The 27,912-nt window shown below is 42.4% G+C and overlaps 1 protein-coding gene across 1 annotated transcript; it reads left to right on the plus strand.

Moving 5' to 3' along the window:
- The first annotated feature begins 1,318 nt into the window (after window positions 1-1,318).
- LOC139369902 (tumor necrosis factor receptor superfamily member 1B-like) lies at window positions 1,319-26,709 on the plus strand. Its single transcript, XM_071109182.1, has 9 exons — window positions 1,319-1,481; window positions 20,929-21,034; window positions 21,403-21,528; window positions 23,888-24,043; window positions 24,192-24,285; window positions 24,374-24,561; window positions 24,977-25,051; window positions 25,168-25,232; window positions 25,348-26,709. The coding sequence occupies exons 1-9, from the start codon at window positions 1,356-1,358 to the stop codon at window positions 25,825-25,827; spliced, it is 1,416 nt and encodes a 471-aa protein (XP_070965283.1). The 5' UTR covers window positions 1,319-1,355; the 3' UTR covers window positions 25,828-26,709.
- Window positions 26,710-27,912: the final 1,203 nt, after the last annotated feature.

Consider the following 27,912-nt stretch of genomic DNA (forward strand, 5'->3'; position numbering starts at 1 on the left):
GCCTTCTATTATTAAAGAGTGACAACTTGTTTGAACTGCATGTTATGGTCTTACTTCACAGCAGCAGTGCTGGGACAGTACCTAAGAGAGGAATGCATGTTCTGTATGATATGCGGTGATGACGCTGTGAGTTGGAGTTTCCCATGCTAGGGTACATGTTCACAATGGCGCCAGACATTCTGCTCAGACATTCTGCTCAAATTAAACTGTATCAACCACAAAAAATGCAAAGACAAGCACTTTATACGAGGTGTGAAGTAACTTCAATAACCATGATAGTTGGGGTGTAAAGAGCATACCATTTTTCATTGTGAAGTAATACATGGACTGTCTGGGAAATGTATACTCAAACATAGCCATGTTCAGCATAGGGCATATTTTAATTTTAAAGACAGCATAACACAATGACAATTTTACAAGGCTACTGCCTTAATGTCCTCTTACAGGGAAGAGCAATAATCATACAATTCTCTTTCAAATAAAATGATCCACATTTGCAGACATGAAGCCGCATATAATTGCTATGTTATCAGTAGCCTACATCTGGTCACAAGCATTGTTCTGTGAATTTATATTCAAGACATTGCTATACAGTAACCTACATGTATGATCTCCAGTCTGTTCCTCGACAGAAATAGGAGAATATCAAATTAGGTGTCAAATGAAAGCTAAGGGTCTATATTTTTGGGAAATGAAGGCATAGGTACATTTTTCAACCATTTCCATTTTAAAAGCTAGGCATAAGTAAAGGCATTGATTTCTGGACAAACCAATGGAAAATGGGTCTTAGAAAACATTACTAGAAAAAGTCTTAAAAGGTATAGGAAATGATCAAAACACAAAATTGTTTTCCTTCTGTAAATTTAAGAAATATTGTCTTGTGCCTTGTAATTCCGTAATCCAAAACCCACATACTGTGTCGTTAAAATATTTTCTAATTTCTCTCCCTCATGAGGATCGAGGATAATGAAAGTTCCCAGAAGTAACAAGTATGTATTTCTCGTGTCACTACTTATATTTGAATTGTATCTGTAACTCTGCATTGTTGGAAAAAGACCGATAAGTAAGCATTTCATTGTTAATCTACACCTGTGGTTTACGAAGCATCTCACTAATACATCGATTTGATTTTGTTTTTGATGGTAGACCTACCAATATATTTGAGATTTTGTTTATGAATTATTAAGTGTTTAGAAATCGTAATTCCGTTACTAAATGGATAACTGCTGGAAGTAGAAAGACGCCCTCTGTTTCCTCAAACACTCAGCATTTCAAGGAAACTCATTTATCTTGCCGTCGGGGCGGTAATTCGAGCATTCTTCTGTAGGCTAGGCAATCTGCGGTTTCAGTATTATATGGACTTTTCTCAAGATCTTAAAGGGGCAATAATAATTGTATCAATCATGATACTAAGCACTGTAAGTGGCATCCTTACAGTAAGGATACTTCTCGCGATCATGGTTCAGCGTGTTGAGAACACGGTAAGTGTCCTGCGGACTTTAAGGAAAGTTGAGTTGAGCGACCAAAATTAGCGAGACAATGGTGTAATGGGGAGGAGGCGGGGTAATGCAAAACGCTACAAAAAAACGTTTACTCCAAACGGAAAATGCAAACGACAGTTTCTATAGGACAAATGCAGGTAGGTTCAGTGCTTAACAGAGGCGTGTATTCAAAGAAATTGACCAAACAAAATATTAAATAATGTATCTTTCGTGTCTCTGTGTTTCATAATGTTCTTTCATTTCGCAAGAGGCTGAATGTGTCTCACAGGAGGAAGCATCCGAGCGAACGAAACAGCGCCCCCGTGTAAGGCCATCTATCTGATGCTGTCTGGTCCAAACGAAACGGGTATTACATTATTGCCGCCATAGCATTGTAGGCAAGGGAAGCCAGCGAGCATTTCGCCTCCCTTAATAATACAATTATACAAAATTAGCCAATCAGCGTTAAGCTAAACTGAGCGAGCGAGCTCAACTGTGAATGGTCCTGGCACACCAAAAAAAGGTGCCCATGGAAGCCAGCTTGGATTTTGGCATCACTCCTATCATATCCCATTGAGAGCATACATCACTGACAGAAAAACGTTAATTGTTGCATCTCGTTCTGTTGTTGTCCGCTAGCTAGCTACAATTGTCCCTTTCCTAAATTAGCCATGGATGGAGTTAGGGATTTGGACTTGTGGTTTAACTTAATTCTCTGTACTGGCCAATGATTATAATTGCGATTCTGATCCAACCATTAATTGTTGTGCCCCTGGCCTGAGAGGATGGAAGTTCAAAATGTAGCTAGATGTAGAAGGCTAATGTTAACAAGCTAATGTTGCCCTTGAATGGAAGTTAGGCTAGTGAGCAAGCATTTTAGCCAGGTAGCCTAGGACAACAAACATTTTAAAATGTACTGTATAACAGAGTGCTAGATTTTTTAAAACCTTTATTTAACTAGGCAAGTCAGTTAAATAACAATTTTGTATTTTCAATGACAGCCTAGGAACAGTGGGTTAACTTCCTGTTCAGGGGCAGAACGAGAGATTTGTATCTTGTCAGCTCAGGGATTTGAACTTGCAACCTTATGGTTACAAGTCCACAACACAAGCGCTAATTACTAAGTTACCCTGCCACCCCAGATGTTTGTTCAACATGAAAGAGGAGGATGGCATTGGCGTTTCTCTACAAGTAGGGTGAGTCACCATGTTTTTCTACTTGCACAACATACACATACAAATCAAAACCATGGACAGCCACATCATATTTAGCTTACCTTGATTGGAGTAAATAGTTTTTGGTATCTTTCAGTTGTCACTATATTAGAATAAGAAGAGGTGATTTGATGATGTTGAAATGGTGGAGGCAGCTCCTGTTTTCTTTGCCACTTTGTTAATTGTTTTTTATTTCATTTTATATTATATTTAACTAGGCAAGTCAGTTAAGAACAAATTCTTATTGACGGCCTACCCACGCTGGGCCTATTGTGCGCTGCCCTATGGGACTTTGTTGTGATACAGCCTGGAATCAAACCAGGGTCTGTAGTGACGCCTCTAGCATTGAGATCCAGTGCCTTAGACCGCTGTGCCACTCCGGAGCCCTAAATCAATAGTTGTTCAGTGGTCAGAAAATGTCGGAAACATATACTTGTAGGTCATGTAATTAACAAGTCTGTTGCTGAACAGGATCCGGTACCTCTCAGTTTTGGTTTCGTTCCTGAACCCATTTACCAGGATCCGGTATCTCTCATGGCATTAAAAATACTTTTCACAGTTTGCCATGTAAAAATTATAATAAAAGCAATCAAAGTTAGGCTAATTAAATTTGACTCCTCAGTAATTCTCCTGGCTGCTCTCTAAAAAACGTAATGTGAAAACGTGCCTGATAATTGATTCTTGTTGTACTGGCCTGGGTTTATGATTTGCGCAACATTGTAGCCTATATAGACCATCGCGTGGCCATTGCTGTGGTAAGAGAGAAGCGCGCTTGTATCTCGCAGAGAACTAGAATGAGATTCACTTTCTACGATCTCTCCCTCTCTCTACTCTGATAGACATGAGCCTGCTACTCTCATCTCTCCAGCGTTGCACTTCATCATTTATTTCCTTATAGAATCATAGCAGAACGAAGGGGTTCTGGAGGTGCTGCAGCACGCAAGATACATTGAAATACATATGCCATAGTTATATCATTGCTGCTGTCTGTTCAGAAAGAAATTAAATACATCAGAATACCAAACCAGGAGCAGGCCTACAATTTAGCCCCAGATGGTCAATAGTTAATTTTTTTAAATTACCTAGCTGTGGATCAGTGGCGGATTTAGGTATAGGCGTTATGGGCAGCCGGGGGCGTCACGGGGAGCCCACGTAAAAAAAAATCTGAATGTCATTTTTGCGCAATCGGTTTTATATTGCTCATTTGCACTTCACGACAATGATATCATGTCACCGTTGTTTGAATGTTAAATGACGAGACAGAGGCATTGATGCGAGTAACCAGTCTTGTTCATGACATTGCAATACATCCGGGTATCTCAAGCACACCGGTAAAAACACTGGAGTTGCAGTAGTTAACATTTACCAAAAGATGGCATCACTGTGCCATCTTACACCCATAACATCTTCCCTTTTATAAAATAGGACAGGAGCTGTCAATTCACTAATAAAACAAACCTAGTAATAATTTCCAACATGAACAGTTTAGTTTGTTTTTTTCTTCATCAGGTAACAACTTAACACATTTTGATACTCTCTTTACTTGTATCTCTGTCTGTCAACAATCCCTAATGAAAAACCTACAGATTAAGTATTTTTGGTGGCTGGGACTGACGCCCGCAGCGTGAAAAGACAGGGGGCTTGTCTGCGAGGACTGCGTGTTCCCGCACAGGCGTGTCACCTGAATGCCTAAGGGGAGTATTGATGGGCGAGGGAGCGGCCGACCTGTGATCCCCTGGCTCTTCGCCCAGTACCTCAGTCCCCATGTGACTTGCTGGGGTTCCTTCTTTTGTCATGCAACCCCTATGACCATCAGGGTTCTGAGTAGGTGCTGGCTCAGCAATCTGAAGGTCAACCCTTTTACGATGGTACAGTGATCCATTCACTTCAACCAAGTAGGAGCGTGGTGCCACTTTCTGTACACAGGATCCGAGTCTCCAGAGGCCCGTCCGGTCCCCTGGTAGTGGCTTCATTCGCACCGTTTCACCCACCCTGAGCTCAGGTAAGTATTTTGCTGATTTGTCATAGATGAACTTGGAGACCTGTCTTCTGTGACGTAGCTTCACCAGCACGTCTGTCACCACACATGGCTCCAGAAGAGTACTGGCTACTGGCAGAGCTGCTTTTAAGCGCCGTGCCATGAGGCGCTGGGCAGGGCTGCTATCCATGCTTTCTGTCGGGGTATTGCGCCACTGCAGCTAATTTTCGGAACTCAAATCCTGATAATTGGAATCCATTATCTGAAATTATCTGGTTGGCCATTGCGGGCAAACTGAGCCTTGCAGCGTTTGATCGTTGTCTCTGCTGAGAGGTCATGGAGGAGGTCAATCTGAATAATGATAATAAGAATAAGAAGTCTGAATAATGATCGACTACCAGCAGAAAGTCTTTGCCACTGTGCTGGAAGAGATCTAGACTTACTATCTGCCAGGGGCACATCGGTAGCTCGTGGGACATCATCGTCTCTCTCTGTTGCTCAATGGCATATTCATTGCAGATTGTGCATTTACTGACAGAGTCTTGGATTTCACTCTGCATTCCTGGCCAATACAGTGTGTCACGTGCTTGTCTGTAACAGGCCTCACCTCCTATTGGTGCGAGTGCACTCAAGTCACATATCTCAGGGTGCAGAGACCGTGGAATAATGACTATCTGACACTTGAATATTACTCCGTTTTGAACACTGAGCTCCTCTTTGACTGGCCAATATTCTCTGACGGCTAAAGCAGTTTCTTCCCTGCAGTCGGGCCAGCCCATCAGAATCACAGACCTCAATGCCTGGAGTTGCTCATCCCTGTCTGTGGGCTGTCTGATTTGTATAAGGTGCTGGTCCGTAACGTTGAGGTAGTCAGCCTGGTTGATGTGTTCAACATCCACTTGCTCTGTTTGTAAGCTGCACACTGCGTGTTATTCATGCATGAAGCGTGTGTGTGTGCCCGATGCAGTAGCCCTGCTGAGCGTGTCACTCACATACATCTCTGGCCCTGGCTTATACACCACCTTGAGGTCTTAGTTTTGTAGGGCCAGTAGCATGCTCTGCAGTTGTTTCGGGGTATTCAGGAGAGGCTTGCTGAATATAGCAATAAGGGGCTTGTGTACTGTCTCTGCGGTAATATTGTCGCTCCCGTACAGATAGTGGTGGAAGCATTAGCATACAAACACAATGCTGAGGCACTCCTTCTCTATCTGGGCATAGTTCTGCTCTGTTGGAGTGAGTTCCCTAGAGGTGAATGCCACAGGCTGGCCCTCCTGCATGAGGCAACAGCCAAGTCCATACTGGCTTGAGTCACTCTGAATCGTGACAGGTTTTGACACATTGTAGTATCGTGGTACTGGTGTCTGGGTGACCAGTTGTTTTATTTCCCTCACCGCTGCGTCATGTTTTGGGACCCAATGCCAGATGGTGTCCTTGTCCATGAGCCTCCTCAGTGGCTCACACACTTCAGAGAGCCATGGTAGGAATTTGGCCAGGTAGGTGACGAATCCAACGAAGCGCTGCACCACCTTCACGTCAGATGAGTGGGGCATTTCCAAGACAGCCTTCACTTTTTCAGGATCCGCCTTCAATCCGGTGGAGGACAAAATGCTCCCATGAAAGCGGACCTCTGGCACTTTAAACTGAAGATTTTTTATGTTTAGCCTTGGCTTAACCTGTATGCATCTGCCCATCAGGGCCAGCAGCTTGGCGTCATGGTCACATTCTGCCTCCTCATCACTGTCTCCACTGCCCACTACGAGGATGTCATCTGCTATGGGTTCCAAGCCACTGAGTCCCATCAACAGCTCATGCTGTTTCTGCTGATACACCTCTGGAACCACGGAGACACCAAACGGAAACTTCAACCACCTCTTCCTGCCCCAGGGTGTCCAAAAGGTGGTCATGTAGCTGCTGGGCTCGTCAAGCTTGCACTGCAGGAAGGCATCTCTGGCGTCCATGAGCGTGAAGACTCTGGCCTTTGGGAGCTTGTAAAGAACATCCTCCAACGTGGGCATAATGTAATGTGAACGTCGCAGAGCCCGGTTGAAGTGTTTAGGATAAATGCATATCCGTAGCTTGTCTGGTTTCTTGACGATAACCATATTACTTATCCAGTCCGTAGGCTCTGTGACGGATATGATGTGGCCATCTGCTTCGTATTTATCGTAGCTGCTTTCATGGCCACTGGTACATTGTGGGGTGCACACTGGACAGGCTGGATTGCTGCGTCCAACTCAAACTTTTATTATTAAGTAACAAAACTTGAACAGTCTTTCACATGTTTATATTGATAAGGTACAGTACATGACCAAAAGTAGGTTGACACCTGCTCGTAGAACATCTCATGCCAAAATCATGGGCATTAAAATGGAGTGGGTCCCCCCTTTGCTGCTATAACAGCCTCTGCTTTTCTGGGAAGGCTTTCTAATAGATGTTGGAACATTGCTTCCATTCAGCTACAAGAGTATTAGTGAGGTCAGGCACTGATATTGGGTGATTAATCAAATCAAAATCAAATCAAATTTATTTATATAGCCCTTCGTACATCAGCTGATATCTCAAAGTGCTGTACAGAAACCCAGCCTAAAACCCCAAACAGCAAGCAATGCAGTTGTAGAAGCACGGTGGCTAGGAAAAACTCCCTAGAAAGGCCAAAACCTAGGAAGAAACCTAGAGAGGAACCAGGCTATGTGGGGTGGCCAGTCCTCTTCTGGCTGTGCCGGGTGGAGATTATAACAGAACATGGCCAAGATGTTCAAATGTTCATAAATGACCAGCATGGTCGAATAATAATAAGGCAGAACAGTTGAAACTGGAGCAGCAGCACGGTCAGGTGGACTGGGGACAGCAAGGAGTCATCATGTCAGGTAGTCCTGGGGCATGGTCCTAGGGCTCAGGTCCTCCGAGAGAGAGAAAGAAAGAGAGAAGGAGAGAATTAGAGAACGCACACTTAGATTCACACAGGACACCGAATAGGACAGGAGAAGTACTCCAGATATAACAAACTGACCCCAGCCCCCAGACACATAAACTACTGCAGCATAAATACTGGAGTCTGAGACAGGAGGGCCTGGCTTGCAGTCAGCATTCCAATTAATCCCAAATGTGTTCGATGGAGGTTGAGGTCAGGGCATTCAAGTTCTTACACACCGATCTCGAAACACCATTTCTGTATGGACCTCGCTTTGTGCACAGGAGTATTTATTTATTTATTTAATTTACCCAGGTAGTTGACTGAGAACACATTCTCATTTACAGCAACAACCTAGGGAACAGGGGGAAAGGAGGGAGATGAATGAGCCAATTGTAAACTAGGGATTATTAGGTGACCATGATGGTTTGAGGACCAGATTGGGAATTTTAGCCAGGACACCAGGGTTAATACTAGAGGTCGACCGATTAATCGGAATGGCCGATTAATTAGGGCCGATTTCAAGTTTTCATAACAATCGGAAATCGGTATTTTTGGGCGCCGATTTCCGGATAAAAAAAAACATAATAATAAAACATTTTTACACCTTTATTTAATCTTTATTTAACTAGGCAAGTCAGTTAAGAACACATTCTTAGTTTCAATGACGGCCTAGGAACGTTGGGTTAACTGCCTCGTTCAGGGGCAGAAAGACAGATTTTCACCTTGTCAGCTCGGGAATCCAATCTTGCAACCTTACAGTTAACTAGTCCAACGCAATAACGACCTGCCTCTCTCTCGTTGCACTCCACAAGGAGACTGCCTGTTACGCAAATGCAGTACGCCAAGGTAAGTTGCTAGCTAGCATTAAACTTATCTTATAAAAAACAATCAATCATAATCACTAGTTAACTATACATGGTTGATGATATTACTAGATATTATTACTTATCTAGCGTTGACAATTGTAAAATAATATTGAAGACATCAAAACTATGAAATAACACATATGGAATCATGTAGTAACCAAAAAAGTGTTAAACAAGTTCTTCAAAGTAGCTACGCTTTGCCTTGACAGATTTGCACACTCTTGGCATTCTCTCAATCAGCTTCATGAGGTAGTCACCTGGAATGCATTTCAATTAACTCATGTGCCGTGTTAAGTTCATTTGTGGAATTTATTTCCTTAAGCCAATCAGTTGTGTTGTGACATGGTAAGGGTGGTATACAGAAGACAGCCCTATTTGGTAAAAGACCATATGCAAGAACAGCTCAAATAAGCAAAGAGAAATTACAGTCCAAATTTACTTTAAGTCAGTCAATGCGGAAAACTAAGAACTTTTAAAGTTTCTTTTTGCAGTCGCAAAAACCTTCATGCGCTATGATGAAACTGGCTCTCATGAGGACCGCCACAGGAAAGGAAGACCCAGTGTTACCTCGGCTGCAGAGGATAAGTTCATTAGAGTTAACTGCACATCAGATTGCAGCACAGAGTTCAAGTAACAGACACATCTCAACATCAACTGTTCATAGGAGACTGCGTAAATCAGGCCTTTATGGTTGAATTGCTGCAAAAAGGCCACGACTAAAGAACATCAATAAGAAAAAGAGACTTGCTTGGGCCAAGAAACACGAGCAATGGACATTAGACCAGGGGAAATCTGTCCTTTGGTCTGATGAGTCCAAATTTGAGATTTTTGGTTCCAACCCCCGAGACACAAAGTAGGTGAACGGATGCTCTCTACATGTGTGTTTCCCACCGTGAAGAATACGAATAGGTGTGGGGGTGATTTGCCGGTGACACGATACCGATTATTGAAGGACCAAAAAAGCCAATACTGATTAATCGTCTGATTAAAAAAAATATGTATTTGTAATAATGACAATTACAACAATACTGAATTAACACTTATTTTAACTTAATATAATACATCAATAAAATCAATTTAGCCTCAAGTAGATAAGGAAACATGTTAAATTTGGTTTAAATAATGCAAAAACAGTGTTGGAGAAGAACGTAAAAGAGCAATATGTGCTATGTAAGAAAGCTAACGTTTCAGTTCCTTGCTCAGAACATGAGAACATATGAAAGCTGGTGGTTCCTTTTAACATGAGTCTTCAATATTCCCAGGTAAGAAGTTTTAGGTTCTAGTTATTATAGGACTATTTCCCTCTATACCATTTGTATTTCATTAACCTTTGACTATTGGATGTTCTTATAGGCACTTTAGTATTGCCAGTGTAACAGTATAGCTTCTGTCGCTCTCCTCGCTCCTACCTGGGCTCGAACCAGCAACACAACGACAACAGCCACCACATCGAAGCAGCGTTACCCATGCAGAGCAAGGGAAACAACCACCCCAAGGCTCAGAGCGAGTGAAGTTTGAAAAGCTATTAGCGCGCGCTAACTAGCCAGCCATTTCACTTCGGTCACACCAGCCTCATCTCCGGGGTTGATAGGTTTGAAGTCATAAACAGGGTAATGCTTGATGGATGCACAACGAAGAGCTGCTGGCAAAACGCACAAAACTGCTGTTTGAATGAATGTTTACGCTCCTGCTTCTGCCCACCACCGCTCAGTCAGATACTTAGATACTTGTATGCTTGTATGCTCAGTCAGATTATATGCAACACAGGACACGCTAGATGATATTACTTGATATTATCTAGCGTGTCCTGTGTTGCATATAGGTCGAAAATAGTAAAAAATAAGAAAAACCCTGGAATGAGTAGGTGTGTCCAAACTTTTGACTGGTACACAGTGTATTTATCATGTTATTCTTAAAAATCAACAGATGTGGCATTATATTTCATATTCATGGAAAAAATACAGGCAATGACTGCTAATGTTAGCAGTAGCACTCATACACAACTTGTACAAAACGTCAGCCCAGGGCCCGAGTCTTTATACTCAGATGGTACATGGCATGGAAGGTTGTTGATATGATTTGAATCGCTGTATTGTTGAGTCATGATATGAATGACAGTTGAAAGTTCAGTTGGCATTAGTCTGATTCTGGTCTTGATTGACTTTGGTTAGCAAATAATAACAAGCAATAATGTTAGTACATGAATGCATAATTAGGTTATCAAATGCTATAATTGTAAAACATTGCACAATGAATAGCATTATTAAACATATCAATAGCAATTTGCAAAAAACATATTCATGATTAAGCTATACAAACATAGCAACAGCATAGCAAGAGCACAATAGGAATGGCAAAAGTGGGATGCAATAACATGTGTGGTAGGCCAAAGCTAGCCCTTGATCATGACAAGGGCTGGGCAATATGGCCTAACAATCTAAAAAAAGAAAACATATGGGCGATTCAATTTATACTTTTCAATTTGAATATTTTCTCGAAATAAGCATTGTATAATTTAAAGGTAAAATACACTACATTTCAAATATTCAGCAATAATCGAAGGAATTCAGGGCTTGTGACGGGCTAAATAGAAGCCTTCCACAACCATAAGACCCACTACTAATTTAATGATTTTTTCTAAATAGTTTAACCTGCTTTTTGCAATCATCCTGATCTGGCTTTTGAAAATGCACTTTGCAAGTTTAACTAAACTCAGAAAAAAAAGAAACGTCCCTTTTTCAGGACCCTGTCTTTCAGAGATAATTCGTAAAAATCCAAATAACTTCACAGATCTTCATTGTAATAGTTTAAACACTGTTTCCCATGCTTGTTCAATGAACCATAAACAACTGATGAACATGCACCGGTGGAACGGTCGTTAAGACACTAACAGCTTACAGACAGTAGGAAATTAAGGTCACAGTTATGAAAACTTAGGACACTAAAGAGGCCTTTCTACTGACTCTGGAAAAACTCCAAAAGAAAGATGGCCAGGGTCCCTGCTCATCTGCATGAACGTGCTTTAGGCCTGCTGCAAGGAGGCTGTCGCTGGACCAGAAAGGACTGGCCAAAAGTGCTCTTCAAGTCGTGGTTTTGTCTTACCAGGGGGGATGGTCGGATTTGTGTTTATCGTCGAAGGAATGAGTGTTACACAGAGGCCTGTACTCTGGAGCGGGATTGATTTGGGGGTGGAGGGTCCGTTATGTTCTGGGGCGGTGTGTCACAGCATCATCGGACTGAGCTTGTTGTCATCGCAGGCAATCTCAACACTGTGCGTTACAGGGAAGACATCTTCCTCCCTCATATGGTACCCTTCCTGCAGGCTCATCCTGACATGACCCTCCAGCATGACAATGCCACCAGACATACTGATCGTTCTGGGCATGATTTCCTGCAAGACATGAATGTCAGCGTTCTGCCATGGCCAGCAAAGAGCCCAGATCTCAATCCTATTGAGCACGTCTGGGACCTGTTGGATCGGAGGGTAAGGGCTAGAGCCATTCCCCCTAGAAATGTTCAGGAACTTGTAGGTGCCTTGGTGGAAGAGTGGGGTAACATCTCACAGCAAGAACTGGCACATCTGGTGCAGTCCATGAGGAGGAGATGCACTGCAGTACTTAATGCAGCTGGTGGCCACACCAGATACTGACTGTTACTTTTGATTTTGAACCCACTTTGTTCAGGGACACATTATTACATTTCTGTTAGTTACACGTCTGTGGAACTTGTTCAGTTTATGGCTCAGTTGTTGAATCTTGTTATGTATTTACACATGTTAAGGTTGCTGACAATAAACACAGTTGACAGTGAGCGGACGTTTATTTTTTTGCTGAGTTTAGAACCATGTAAAATGCACATTCACTAATAATGACTAACTTCTTGTAGCAGGCATTAGGCTATAGAAAATGAACCATCTCAAGCCCAGGTGCTAGTGATGAGCCAACTAATTTTTATATTTAAAGTTTAGCCAACTAGGATCTATTTGCTAGCTAACAAGGCTTAACATTTGAATTGTTATGAACACACCCGTGTCTGTCTCCAAGTGTTTGAAAAGCATATTACCCTGTCCACTTTGTTCAGATATTGAAATCAAGTGACCTACCTTATTTCTGACAATGAGAACGAGTTGCCAATTCCTTATACAATTGTGTTATGTTTATTGCACATTTATATATAAAAAAATACAGACTAGACAGCTAAAATAACAATCTTCAGCTAAAATAATGTCTCAATGTGTTTTGATGTACATATGACCGATTTATGTTGGACTTGGACCAAACCTCAAATGCAAATAGTGAGTTGAAACCGCTTGTCAGAGGGGAAGATGTGATCTCTCAACTTTGTGAGAGGCAAGGGAGGGCCTTGGTGTGTGTGTGTAAACGATAGAGAAAGAGGCGAAGCGAAAAGTTTCACTCTGGCATTAATAAGCCCAATGCATTTCTAGGGGCTTATTTGGGACCTAAAGTTGTCGCATGCCTTCCCGTGTTCGGGACAACGACTCCCATTGTTTGGGGATCTAGTCATTATTTACAGATCTCTGGTGTAAATGGGGGGTGCAGACAGGACAGAAGGATCGAAAGCGACAAGACCAAAAATACAACACGAGAACAAGCTGACATTTTTATTTAACTAGGCAAGTCAGTTAAGAACAAATTCCTATTTTACAATGACGCCCTACCCTGGCCAAACCCTCGCCTAACCTGGACGACACTGGGCCAATTGTGCGCCACCCTATGGGACTCCTGATCACGGCCAGTTGTGATACAGCCGGGGTCGAACCAGGGTCTAATAGGACATAGACGCTCATAAAAATTAAAAACAACAAACCTTGATTCTTGCGATACAGGCATTTGAAATAATGTGCAAAAACATACATTTGAATTAATTCGATATATCACCCAGCCCTAATCATAACTCTCAATTCCATTACACATAAGAGTCATTGGACGAAGAAGTCTTGTGTACGGTTAGTTTTGTGGAGAGCCAGATGGTTGGTCGCTTGCGGTACGCTTTTGGAAGCAATAAATAATAAAAACATTTAAGGTTAAATTGATACAGACCATTTGTAGAGTTAGTTTTCCACAGCCATATCTGCATACTATAGGGCTTGTTTACGGAAAACAGACGGAAGACAGAGGTGACCACCTGTGCTAATTAGCTATCTAGCGCACGCCGAACACCTGTGTGTTTTCGGGATGTGTAGCAGAAGTGTAGTTTTGGTGGATGGAGGCACCCATAGCTGAATGGATCTATGTACAATTGCTATAGTAAGCATTTTTATTTGAAGGATTCGTTCTCGCTGATGAAAGATAAGGGCTATATGTTTTTTGAAAGCCATATTGCAAGCAATGATTGAGGTTTCAAAATGGTAAAACAGTGTCGGGATTGTAGTTCACATGAGCCAGTCGTGGACGAAGCTGACAGCTGAAAACTGTAGGGAGAAGAAGAATCCCGCTTAGTGTTTTTAAGACCTAGGCCGAAGCTAGAGCAAGCTAAACTGGCAGTGGCTATTTAGTGTATGATAGAGCATGTTGGGTATACATCAAACAGTAGATAAAACTAGTAGGCAAACCAGCCAGCAGTAGTAACTAAAAGCAGGCCTTCCTTTGCATAAAAACAAGTGCACGAAAGTTGCAAACAATGACGTGTCAATTAACAACTATATGTAGCATCAAGAAAACTGATAAATTAATCAAAATGCCAGTTTTACTTGGACAAATAGCATTAGCGGCCAAAATGCTACACAAAACAAATGTTCTTATTGAGTTTCCTTCTTCAATGTGATAACATTGTGTACTCACATTTTCATTGACACACACATTTTCTTGGATTGTTTTTGGAGAGTTTAATCTGAGCGTTTGGTGTGCTCTTAATTGTCTGAGTTTGTGAATTACCCAAATCCCGGGGAGGCACCTGCAAACTTGCCTAGTTTTATACTTTACCATCGAGTTTGCTAGAGGGCACACCTGCTACAAATTCCCTCTCTCCACCGTCATGCCTCAGCCTGGGGGAACAGTACAGCAGCACAATGATTGAAGTTCACATTTTGCGTTTAATATAAACATTTGTCCTCTGATATGAAGGTATGAAAAAATAAATGTGGGACTTCACAAAAAACTATTCAGACTTGAGATAAGTTGAAACATGGACATATAAAAAAGATTCTGTTGTAAAGATGTTATTGAGTCCATGTTGTCTACTGATCTCAAATCTGAACCAGGCCCATATACTCAGTGTAACAAGGGTGGTTCAGTACAACTGTTTAGTCCTGAAGACTGGCTGTGGACTAAGGAAGTGTTTTGACAAGCAGGAGATCCGGATTCACGTCCACCTTCTCACATGAATAACAGTGATAAAGGCCCACTTTAGATTAGATTTAATTAAACTTTATTGTCATTGAACAAGTATAGTACAACAAAATGCAGTTAGCATCTGACCAGAAGAGCAAATAAAAGAGTACACAAAATGTACATGTGAAACAATTAAGTACAATGTATGTTATTAAGTGGGATGTATAAATGTCCAATGAAGGCAAATGGCAAGTAAAATGGCAAGTATTAAATGTGCAATGAAGGCAAATTGAAAGTGCAAGGAGGCATGCAACTGAAATAAAGGGATAGCAGCAATGAGATTACCGAGGTAGACATGTACATGTACAACTGAATTATGTCCTTAATCAGATTTAGCCAGTAGTACCGTGAAGAGTGCAAAGAGAGTAACACAACAAGGTCCCTGAGAGGCAGTACTACGCAGTGGGCGGTGGATATGGCTAGTGCCATGTCACAGATTTCAGCAGGGTTATAGTAGCTGGAAAGAAACTGTTCTTGAGCCTTCTCGTGTGGGAATGTAGAGACCTGTACCGCCTGCCTGATGGTAGGAGGGAAATGGATGTGGAAAACAGTTTGTGGAATCATCATCCCTGATGATGCCACACGCCCTACGCAGACACCACTTGCGCTGGAGGTCTATGATGGCAGGGAGCTGGGCACCAGTGATGTTCTGGGTGGTTTTCACCACCCGACGCAGGGCCTTCCGGTCAACCACGGAGCATCCGCCAAACCACACTGTGGCGCAGTTAGTCAGAATGATCTCGACCGTGTAGTTGTAAAAGTTCACCAGGATCTTGGGAGACAGTCAGGCCATATTCTTCAGCCTCCTCAAAAAGTACAGGCGCTGCTGCTGACCAGGGTTGAGGTGTTAAGGGTCCAGGAGAGGTCCTCAGAGATATAGACACCCAGGAATTTGAAGCTGGGCATACGCTCCACCTCGGCTCAGTGCCATCAATGAGAACTGGGGAGTGGCTACAGCTTTTAGACTTTCTGTAATTCACAATGAGCTCCTTGGTTTTCTTTGTATTGAAGACCAGGTTGTTGTCACACACCATGCAGGCACGTGCTTGACCTCCTCCCTATAGGCTGACTCGTCATTGTCACTGATCAGGCCTACCACAGTGGAGTCGTTTGCGAACTTGACAATGGTAATGGAACCGTGTACAGGAAAGCAGTCGTAGATGAAGAGGGAGTACAGGAGGGGGCTCAGCACGCAGCCCTGTGGCACACCGGTGTTCAGGTTCAGGGTTGAGGAGGTGAAGTTGTCTAACCTGACAGACTGGGGTCTGTTGGTTAGGAAGTCCAAAGTCCAGTTACAGAGAGAGGGGCTGATCCATAGGTCATGGAGTTTGGTGACCAGCTTAGAGGGAATGACCGTATTGAATGCTGAGTTAAAGTCTATGAACAGCATTCTCATATGGGTGTTGGTTTTGTCCAGGTGGGTGTAAAGCTGTGGAGATGGCATCCTTTGTAGACCTGTTCGGTCGGTAGGCAAACTGGTGGGGATCCAGTGTTGGAGGGAGACAAAAACCAGTCTTTCGATGCACTTCCTGATGGAGGGGGTGAGTGCAACAGGTCATTCAGGTTTGATGCGGTTGACTACTTCGGCACTGGCACAATGGTTGCGGCCTTAAAGCATGTGGGGACAAACTAACTGGGCCAGTAACAGGTTGAAAATGTCAGTGAAGACCTCGGCCAGCTGCCCAGCACATGCTCTGAGCACACGACCGGGGAAGCCCTCAGGACCAGCAGCCTTGCATGCATTCAAACCAAGTTTATTCACCCACTGGGTCATACAGCTGCAGAGACAGCATGATTACACAATCACATATATTTATAACTTCCTACTCCTTACACATCTAGACAGCCAATACATCTCTGTTGCTAGGCAGGAACTTAATTGGTTCCTCTCACTGGTGTGGTTATGGCCCTGCCTGATGCTAGAACCTTTGTGGGTGTGGAAGTGTGTGAGATAGGACTGTAGTAAGAGGGTCGTTGTGGTGGCCCCTCTGGCCCCCCTCCCAAGGGTTTCTTTTCACGTCATCTGTTGACTTGACCTCAAGCCGAATTCCTCGCTCCTCCCTAGTTCCTCAGCTGGCCTGCCTTATCAGAGACTAACTATTACCCTTCACCTCCCTCCTTAGAAACATGGAAATGAATATGAACTTCCTGCACTTCCCCTTGTCTCACTCAGTAACTTTCCATAAACCAAGTTCCTATCCACCCTTCATTGACCCCAATATATATATTCCTTATACAAGGTAATCAATAAGTTCTAGTATGGTAACATGAATAAGTATATTTCAAGCTATTATCCAACAGTCCCTCCTTTTTGAATAGTAACTCCATACTGTTCAACATTACATAAACTTTGAAATGAATACATGATTAATATTCTCAGTTGATTTGTATGTTTACACCGCAGACTCTTATGGCCTCTGACTATGTAATCCGCTTCCAGGGCATAAAGCCCTGGCCTCAAATTTATAATCACACTATGCATACTCTATGTGCCATTACCTCCGCTGTTGTACAGATAATGCCATTCCAGCTGGAGCTTTTGTCTTTCTCCTCCTTCGGGTTCCTAAGAGAGTGATAGCAAAAGACCTGAAAAGAAAAAGAAACACAAAATATGACAAGTATTAATAATGCGTTAAGCTATGCATAATCATAATTGTCAAAAACCGAAGTTTAACATGACGATTCCCACTGTACCCAAGAAGGAAAAGATATGCTGGCGCTTGACACAATTTATTTTTTAAACTCTACAATTACAATTGTTTCTTTAACTCTACAAACAATTGTTCACAATATTAACTCCACTCTAATTGCTCGCGAGGACACCTCTTCCCTTTCGTCAATTCTGTAAAGCTATTTCAGAATAAGATGGAATAAAGTGTCTCACAATTAAAAACCCTAAAGGTTTTCTGAGCTTGCGAGAAGTGTTTGGTCGTGCCAGTTTTAATTTGTTACCTTTTAGAATCCATTAGCAAAAAATGATCCACACTCAAAATTGGTTCTACCCCAGCTACCATAAAGAATGAGCCCGGTATTATTACTGGACCTATTGTAAACAGCATGGGTCGTAATTGCATTGCTTTAGATTCTGTCCCTGTTACCCCACTAAATGTACTACTTTTTCCTGTCGCAAATTTAGCCAATTTGACGACTGCACAGATGCCAAATGCGTTACAACCCAACTCCAGACACTTCCAGGAGTTCCTGCTGTTGTCTGCACAGCCAGTGCAGAGGGCTCAGGCTCCAATTTCCTCTATATTAAAGGGACAGTTCGAAATTTTGGCAATGAAGACCGTTATCTACTTTCCCAGAGTCGGATGAACAAGAACTGCTAGGATGCTAACTGTTCCTGCAGATTTCCAGTCATTGAGCTAAGTTTCAAGTTTCAAGAAAGAAAGCCATATTGCCACCAATGTGTTGTGATAATTGCGTTGTTTGCTCTTTAACCTGTTAACTAATTAGCTTTGCGACCGTGATATATAGGCCTTAAGGCTGAGACGATAAGAAGACACAGTGGCAGAATAAATTCAACCACACCTTTGTTTTATCATACAACTGGATTTCAACCTCTGTCCGGTGAAGTCCACAAAGCGCTGCCTCCACTTTTCCAGCGCCAATCAACGTAAGCTAAATATGACGCGGCTGTCCATGGTTCTGGTTTCTGTGTGCACGGGTGTGTGTGTGTGTGTGTTCATGTTCATGCAAGTAGAAAAACATGTTGACTCAGCCTACTTGTAGAGAAACGCCAATGTGATCCTGCTCTCTTTCATGTTGACGAAAACGGTCTATCCCTCTGTCATACAGTACACTTTTTATTTTTTGTTGTCCTAGGCTACCTGGCTAAAATGCTTGCTCACTAGCCTAACTTCCATTCATGGGCAACGTTAGCTTGTTAACATTAGCCTTCTACATCTAGCTACATATTGAACCTCCATCCTGTCAGGCCAGGGGGACAACAATTGATTAATTAATGGTTGAATCAGAATCGCTGTTATAATCATTGGCCAGTACAGAGAATTACAACCACAAGTCCAAATCTCCATCCATGACTAATTTTGGAAAGTCCAAATTTTAGCTAGCTAGCCCTTGGAGGACAACATCACAACGAGATGCAACAATTCGCTCAATGCGATTTGATTAGAGTGACGCCAAAATCCAAGCTGGCTTCCCTTGACACTTATTTTGAGTGTGCCAGGACCATTCTCAACTCAGTTTAGCTCAACGCTGATTGGCAATTTTTTTTCTACTTTTTCTATCAAGGGAGGCCAAATGCTCGCTGGCTTCCCTTGCAATCAATGCTACGGGCGGCAACAATGTCATACTCATTTGGACCAGACATCATCAGATAGATGGCTTACACATAGAGAGACAGAGGGGCGCAGTTTCCCTCGGTTCGATGCTTTCTCCTGTGAGATACATTCAGCCTTGCGAATTTAAGGAAAATTATGAAACAGAGAGACAAAAGATAAATTGGTCCATTTCTGAGGGGGAAGCCTGGCTTCACTTGGCATCAATAAATACACGCCACTGTGCATATATCCAACGGATTGCCACGTTACTGTGTTGTTGATTATTCCTTATTCATGACTAATTGTACCTTTTGATTGTTTCTCTCTTGTTAAAACCACATCTTTATAACTACATTTATCAAGGCACAAGGCGAGACCAAGATGCAGACACAGGAGGCAGATGGTTGGAGTCTTACAATGTTTAATAATCCAAAAGGAGTAGGCAAGAGAATAGTCGTGGACAGGCAAAACAGTCAAAACCGAATCCAGGAGGTACAGAGTGGCAGACGGGTTCGTGGTCAAGACAGGCAGAATGGTCAGACAGGCAGGTACAGAGTCCAGAAACAGGGAAGGGTCAAAACCGGGAGGACTAGAAAAAGGAGAATAGCAAAAGGAGTACAGGAAAAACAAACACGCTGGTTGACTTGACTAAACATACAAGACGAACTGACACAGAGAGACAGGAAACACAGGGATAAATAGACTGGCACAGAGAGACAGGAAACACAGGGATAAATAGACTGGCACAGAGAGACAGGAAACACAGGGATAAATACACTGGCACAGAGAGACAGGAAACACAGGGATAAATACACTGGCACAGAGAGACAGGAAACACAGGGATAAATACACTGACACAGAGAGACAGGAAACACAGGGATAAATACTGGGGAAAATAAGCGACACCTGGAGGGGGTGGAGACAATAAAGAGGACAGGTGAAAGAACAGGGTGTGACAACATGTTTAGAACTATTCCCATCATTCTTCTGACTACTATTGTAATTAAAGTGTTCACAGTGAATGATCGGCTTGCATCGTCTTTTGAAGCAAAGACACAGGGACTAGGGTCGCACTCCCAGTGCGTAATGTACATAGTATTCTACACATATTGTCTGTCCTGAAGGGCATCAAAGCATGAAGCACTGTCATCAGTTCAAGGGCATTTATATGAATGTGGCAGAGCTATGGGGAACACAGTCTTTTATTTATCTTCCCTCGTGTAACTGCTCCCCACCCTGTGAGTGACGTCTCTGTAGTCACCACCTTCCTCAATGACACGAGCCCTAGGGGAGTGCCAGACTAAAAGATAGAGGGTTTCCTCCAGTCAATAAAACCCCAGATTCACTTTCCCTGATTTGTTATGTGTTTGTTTTGGGGGGCTGCCATACGTGAAAAGGAAATGGCTGTTAAAGGCATTCTGTCCTAAAGGGAGGATGATCGTGTGAGGCCTTGGCAGTGGTATAGCTGTATTGTTCAGTCAGACCACGTAGCCAGTCCTGGCAGCTTATCAAAAGTCTCTCTCCTTTCTCCTCCTACCACTTCATGTCATATACAAGATACTGGAGACACACAGGTTTTTAAAATGTGTTTTACTGTCAGTACATTGTGTGTTTTACATGCCCTGTGTCTACTGGCAAATAATGACTAGACCACTAATGTTTCATTGTATATTCCCTCGTCTCCAACAGATATATAATAGGTCTTCTTCGGACACAATATCCAACCCTTGGGTTGTACTAGAAGTTTAAATAGAAGAAAAAGGAAAATATTGGTGAACATGTTACTCATCATTCCTCCTTCTGATCAGGTGCACTTTCATGGTCTCTTTTTCTCTACAGGTGTACACTCTGCCATACACACCAGACTCTGCTGAAGCCTGTCGCAACAAAACAGCTGAATACTATAACACACTGATAAACCTGTGCTGCAGCAAGTGTGCTCCCGGTAAGTGATGACCGTCAACATTAATTAAACTGTTTCCGTACATAATATGAAAGTAAGGATTTCAGGGATAGAAAGATGTACGGTGTACATGTACTGAGATGATTACTGTAAGTTATGCATTGTTATAAACTGTGTGGTTCGAGCCATGACTGCTGATTGGCTGACATCCGTGGAATATCAGACAGTATGTCATGTGTATGACAAAACATGTATTTTTTTGCTCTAATTACGTTGGTAACCAGTTTATAATAGCAATAAGGCACCTCGGGGGTTGCACGTTGCGTCATGCCTAAGAATAGCCCTTAGCGGTGGTATATTGGCCATATACCACACCCCCCTCGTGTCTTACTGCTTAAATGTCATGACAGGGACACGCCTTAAGAATGAATGCAGCACTACCTCAGACACAGTGTGTGAACCATGTCCCAGTGGCCAATACAGTGGGACCTTCAATTACTTCACAAAATGCTTCAGATGTCCCAAGTGTTCAGAAGGTGGGTGGATTGTATTGCAGTAAATGATTGGTCATGTTATATACAGTGTTCAGAAGGTGGGTGGATTATATTGCAGTAAATGATTGGTCATGTTATATACAGTGTTCAGAAGGTGGGTGGATTATATTGCAGTAAATGATTGGTCATGTTATATACAGTGTTCAGAAGGTGGGTGGATTGTATTGCAGTAAATGATTGGTCATGTTATATACAGTGTTCAGAAGGTGGGTGGATTGTATTGCAGTAAATGATTGGTCATGTTATATACAGTGTTCAGAAGGTGGGTGGATTGTATTGCAGTAAATGATTGGTCATGTTATATACAGTGTTCAGAAGGTGGGTGGATTATATTGCAGTAAATGATTGGTCATGTTATATACAGTGTTCAGAAGGTGGGTGGATTAAATTGCAGTAAATTATTGGTCATGTTACAGTGCCTTCAGAAAGATTTCATTTCAACAAACATTAATGACATCGCACTTGCTCAGACACACGTTTCCACCGTATCCATACCCAATGTTATTTCCCATGCCTGTAAGACTCTGTCCCATATGACTTCAGAATGTTATGTTGTTTCCCATGCCTGTAAGACTCTGTCCCATATGACTTCAGAATGTTATGTTATTTCCCATGCCTGTAAGACTCTGTCCCATATGACTTCAGAATGTTATGTTATTTCCCATGCCTGTAAGACTCTGTCCCATATGACTTCAGAATGTTATGTTGTTTCCCATGCCTGTAAGACTCTGTCCCATATGACTTCAGAATGTTATGTTATTTCCCATGCCTGTAAGACTCTGTCCCATATGACTTCAGAATGTTATGTTATTTCCCATGCCTGTAAGACTCTGTCCCATATGACTTCAGAATGTTATGTTATTTCCCATGCCTGTAAGACTCTGTCCCATATGACTTCAGAATGTTATGTTATTTCCCATGCCTGTAAGACTCTGTCCCATATGACTTCAGAATGTTATGTTATTTCCCATGCCTGTAAGACTCTGTCCCATATGACTTCAGAATGTTATGTTATTTCCCATGCCTGTAAGACTCTGTCCCATATGACTTCAGAATGTTATGTTGTTTCTGTCTGTAGACAGATTTTTTTCCTTATTTAACAAATGAAGCATTTGATTCACTAATATATATTGATCAGATAAGTATTCAACATGTTAGAATCACATTTGGGAGTGATTACAGCTATGAGTCTTTTTTGGGTCACCCACTGGGCACAGACGTCAATTCGATGTCTTTTCCATGTTGGGTCAAATTAGTTCCATAGAAATTACGTGGAAACAACATTGATTCAATTAGTGTGTACCAGTGGGAAGCTGCTAAGAGTTCTGCACACCTGGTTTGTACAATATTTGTCCATTATTATTATTTTTAACTCTTCAAGCTCTTTCAAGTTGGTTGTTATTAATCATTGCTGGACAGCCATTTTCTAGTCATGCCATTGATTTTCAAGCTGATTTAAGTCACTCGAGTGGCTTAGTTATTAGCTAACTAAGCCACTCGAGAACATTCGAAGTAACCAATCACATCATCTGTTGGAGACAGACAGGTTGAGTGGCGAATGAAGTGAGCTCCTTGCCTCCATAAATGGAGCCACTCGCCCAACTGGTCATTCTCGCCTATCTTCCTTGCGGAAGGGACAGCTTTCACAAAGCTCTCCTCAGCACAACTAGATTTCTGGTTTCCTACTGAACCGTTCCCAAGCGAACAGTGTGATTAATTCAGGCGAACGTCGTACTTCAGCCCCTGTATTGTGGAGTAACTTCAGCTCCTGTATTGTGGAGTAACTTCAGCTCCTGTATTGTGGAGTAACCATCCAAAGTGTAATAATAACTTCACTGTGCTCAAAGGGATATTCAGTGTCTGCTTTTTTTTTTACCCATCTACCAATAGGTGCCCTTCTTTGCGAGGCATTGGAAAACCTCCCTGGTCTTTGAGTTTGAATCTGTTCTTAAAATTGACTACCTGACTGGGGGACCTTACAAATAATTGTATGTGTGGGGGTACAGATATGGGGTAGTCATTCAAAAATCATGTTAACCACTATTATTGCACACAGATGGAGTCCATGCAACTTATTATGTGACTTGTTAAGCACAAAGGGGTTGAATACTTATTTACTCAAAACATTTCACGTTTATTTTTTATTAATTTGTAAAAATGTCTGTATACTTTCTGAAGGCACTGTAACAGTGATTTAGATTTGTTGTATTTTTTCCTTAGGATTACGTGTGTGTGTGTGCGTGCGTGTGTGCGTGCGTGTGTGTGTGTGTGTATGCATGCGTGTGTGTGTGAGTTGATACACCTAATCTGTAATGAGCATCTTATTTGTTTATGTGAGAAGACAAAGGCCTGCAGTATGCCCAGGATTGCTCTAGCACCACCAAAACCCAGTGTATGTGCCAGACTGGGAAGTTCTGCATAATGGAACAACACCCAAACTGTAAGGAGTGTGACAGTTATACACACTGCCAGCCTGGCCATGGTGTTGCCATAGAAGGTACTATAGCTAGACACGAGTTCGGCCTGACCGTATTTATCACAAATTCAACATGTTTCTGTCCTCATTGAAAATTATACTGAAAGTTGAAAGTTTGAATATAACTGTTCACTGTAAATGTGTTTGTGTTTGTTGGTGAATGTTTCAGGGACAACAGATTCAGATGTGAACTGTGCACCATGCCCTAATGGAACCTTCTCTGACCAGCACTCCTACATCCAGACCTGCCAGCACCACACAGAGTAAGTGACACACACACACACACACACACACACACACACACACACACACACTAACTTTATTATGTTAACAATGACACTGTATCCTCAGCTGTGTGTCGCAGAGAAGGGGTGTACTGACTTATGGTAACACCACATCAAATGCTGTGTGTGGACCTAAGGTTAGACCACCGACCCGCCCACCGACCACAATTCCGACCTCTGGTACAGGGCATACCACGCCAAGTCTACAGAACCTGCATACAGGGGGCAAATCACCAGGTTTTGACCTTCGTATAGGTAAATATAGGCAGCTAAATACAGATGTAGGATCTTAAATTGAGAAAGTTTGCTACAGCAAGAAAATGATCCTGCAGCAAGAGGAAATGTGAATTATTATGTGGATTACAATTAATGGAAATATTTAGTAGGGGTTGATACATTTTTTGTTATGGAAAATCAAGTCTGGCATTTTAAAGTGGAAATGACAAACTTTAGAAGTATTTTTAAACCTTGAATACATTACACGTTTGCATTTCGTGCTGTGCAGGAGAATTTTCAGAAAAAAAAAGTGATCAAATTAAGATTGTACAGCAGTCCGTGTGTCAGAGATATGAAGTTGTTGGACCACACTCAGGATTTTTACATTTCTTTGCCTCCATCTCTCCTCTGTGTGGATACCGCTGGGTTGTACCTCTGCTCCTGTGTCTATTAGTTTCAGGTGTTATCGGAGGTGTTATCGGAGGTGTTATCCTGCTGCTGATCATAGGCACAGTCATTTACAAGAAAGGTAATGCATTAGAGACTAAGCACTTGATTAGGGTAATAACAATATAATTGACCGACTGTAAGGATAGATATGCATATACCAACATTTTAGTGTAGGTTTACTATGTTCTCTTACAGCTTTCATAGGGTCCAGGCTTGTATCTTCTATAGAAGATAGAAATGGAAATTGGGAGGCCATTAAAGTGAGTTTTTTCTATTTGACCTAAGTAAAGCATATGTTGGAGACAAGAACATTTCAACAGCTTCAACTCAATCTTAAACATATCGCATATCTCTCTCTCTCGCTCTTTCTCTCAGTTTGATAGTGACGGACCAATGGTTCTTCAGAACAGTTCATTCATTACTAGCTATCGGGAACAGCAGCAATGTTTGATGGAAAAGGGAAACTGCAGCAATCCCAGTCAGGCAGAGAACCAGCAAGATACTAGAAGGACCTGGGTGTCAGAGTGCTCCAACAGCCTGGAGGGCCTGTCAATAGGCCCCCTTCAGTCCACTCCTCCACAGCCCAGCACCCAGCCCAGCCCTCAACCCACCAGCCCCCAGCCTACCAGTCCCTTGCCATCTAGTCCCCTAGTTAATGTCAACATCACTGTTAACTACCCTGTGACCTTAGGAAATGGGTCATGCTCCACACCTACCAGCACCCACATAGACTCATCCCAGGCTGACCCTGAGCTCCCTCTATCAAGGGAGGAGGAGGTGCATGTCAACATGCCACAGCAAGAGGGCGGAAAAGAGGCACTTACGGCAATACAGGAGAGTGGAAATTATGTTTGAGGACTGGCAGCAGATAGGACAGCACCAGACAATAGATTATGTTTTAATTATGTTTTTTCACACTGGTTGTTGTCTCTGTTTTTATATGATTGCTACTACTGTTGCTGACTGAATTGGTGGAGAGAGACTGCACAGAATGACTGTTCATGTGTCTTAGGCATGGACTTGTCATAATGTGCTGTGCTGGAAAGCCTTGAGCACCTGAATAGATTGTCAATGACTGTTCAAAGAATGATTGATATGTGAGTAATGTATGTAATTACTGTGAATGTTGTAAATATACACTGACAAAATATATAAACACAACGTGCAACAAATTCAAAGATTTTACTGAGTTACAGTTCATAGAAGGAAATCAGTCAATTGGAATAAATTAATTGGGCCTTAATCTATGGATTTTTATTGACTGGGCAGGGGCGCAGCCATGGGTGGGCTTGGGAGGGCATAGGCCCACCCACTTGGGAGCCATGCCCAGCCAATCAGAATGAGTTTTCCCCCACAAAATGTCACACCCTGATCTGTTTCACCTGTCTTTGTGCTTGTCTCAACCCCCTCCAGGTGCCGCTCATCTTCCCCATTATCCCCAGTGTATTTATACCTGTGTTCTCTGTTTGTCTGTTGCCAGTTCGTCTTGTCAAGCCTACCAGCAAGTTTTTCCATGCTCCTGTTTTTCCTAGTCTCTGTTTTCTAGCCCTCCTGGTTCCGACCTGTTCTGCCTACCCTGACACTGAGCCCACCTGCCTGACCATTTACCCTGCCCTGACCTCGAGTCTGCCTGTCTCCCTGTAGCTTTTGGACTCTGACCTGGTTAATGAACTTCTGCCTGTCCTCGGCCTGCCTATTGCCTGCCCCTTGTATTTTAATAAATATCAGAGACTCAAACCATCTGCCTCCTGTGTCTGCATCTGTGTCTCGCCCTGTGTCGTTATATAAAAGGGCTTTATTAGAGACAGAAATAATCCTCAGTTTCATCAGCTGCCTAGGTGGCTGGTCTCAGACGATCCCGCAGGTAAAGATGCCAGATGTGGAGGTCCTGGGTTGGCGTGGTTACACGTGGTGTGTGGTTGTGAGGCCGGTTGGACGTACTGACAACTTCTCTAAAACGATACTGGAGGTGGCTTATGGTAGAGAAATGAACATTACATTCTCTGGCAACAGTTCTGTTGGACATTCTTGCAGTCAGCATGCCAATAGCTTGTTCCCTCAACTTGAGACATCTGTGGCATTGTGTTGTGTGACAAAATTGCACATTTAAGAGTGGCCTTTTATTGTCCCCAGCACAAGGTGCACCTGAGTAGTCATCTAATTTTATTTGTCACATTTGCCTAATACAACAGCAGTTGAAATGCTTCCTTAAGCCCTTAACTCAATTTTTTTTTAACTACATTGTTGGTTTAAATCCCACAATAAAATAACAATAATGAGGCTATATAGAGAGGGTACTGGTACTGAGTCAATGTGCGGGGTTACAGGTTAGTCAAGGTAATTTGTACATGTAGGTAGGGGTAAAGTGACTGCATTGATAATACACTGCAAGTAGCAGCAGGTTAAAACAAAGGGAGGGGTCAATGAAAATAGTCCAGGTGGCCATTTGATTCATTGTTCAGCAGTCTTATGGCTTGGGGGTAGAAGCTGTTGAGGAGCCTCTTGGTTCTAGACTTGGCGCTCCGGTACTGCTTGCCGTGCGGTAGCAGAGAGAACAGTCTATAACTTGGGTGACTGGTGTCTTTGACAATTTTTTGAACCTTCCTAACATGCCTAGGGGTCTGAAAGTATTTTCTCCACATTTTGTTACGTTAAAACCTTATTTTAAAATTGATTAAATAAATAAAAAATCCTCAGCAATCTACACACAATACGTCATAATGACAAAGCAATAACTTTTTTTTAAAACGTTTTTGCAAATGAATAAAAAATAGAATTCAGAACTTTTTACTTGAAATTGAGCTCAGGTGCATACTGATTCCATTGATTATCCTTGATTGGAGTCCACCTGTGGTAAATTCAAATTGATTGGACAAGATTTGGAAAGGCACAAACCTGTCGATATAAGGTCCCACAGTGCATGTCAGAGCAAAAACCAAG

This window comes from Oncorhynchus clarkii, chromosome 17, assembly GCF_045791955.1.
Source record: "Oncorhynchus clarkii lewisi isolate Uvic-CL-2024 chromosome 17, UVic_Ocla_1.0, whole genome shotgun sequence".
Taxonomy (NCBI): Eukaryota; Metazoa; Chordata; class Actinopteri; order Salmoniformes; family Salmonidae; genus Oncorhynchus; species Oncorhynchus clarkii.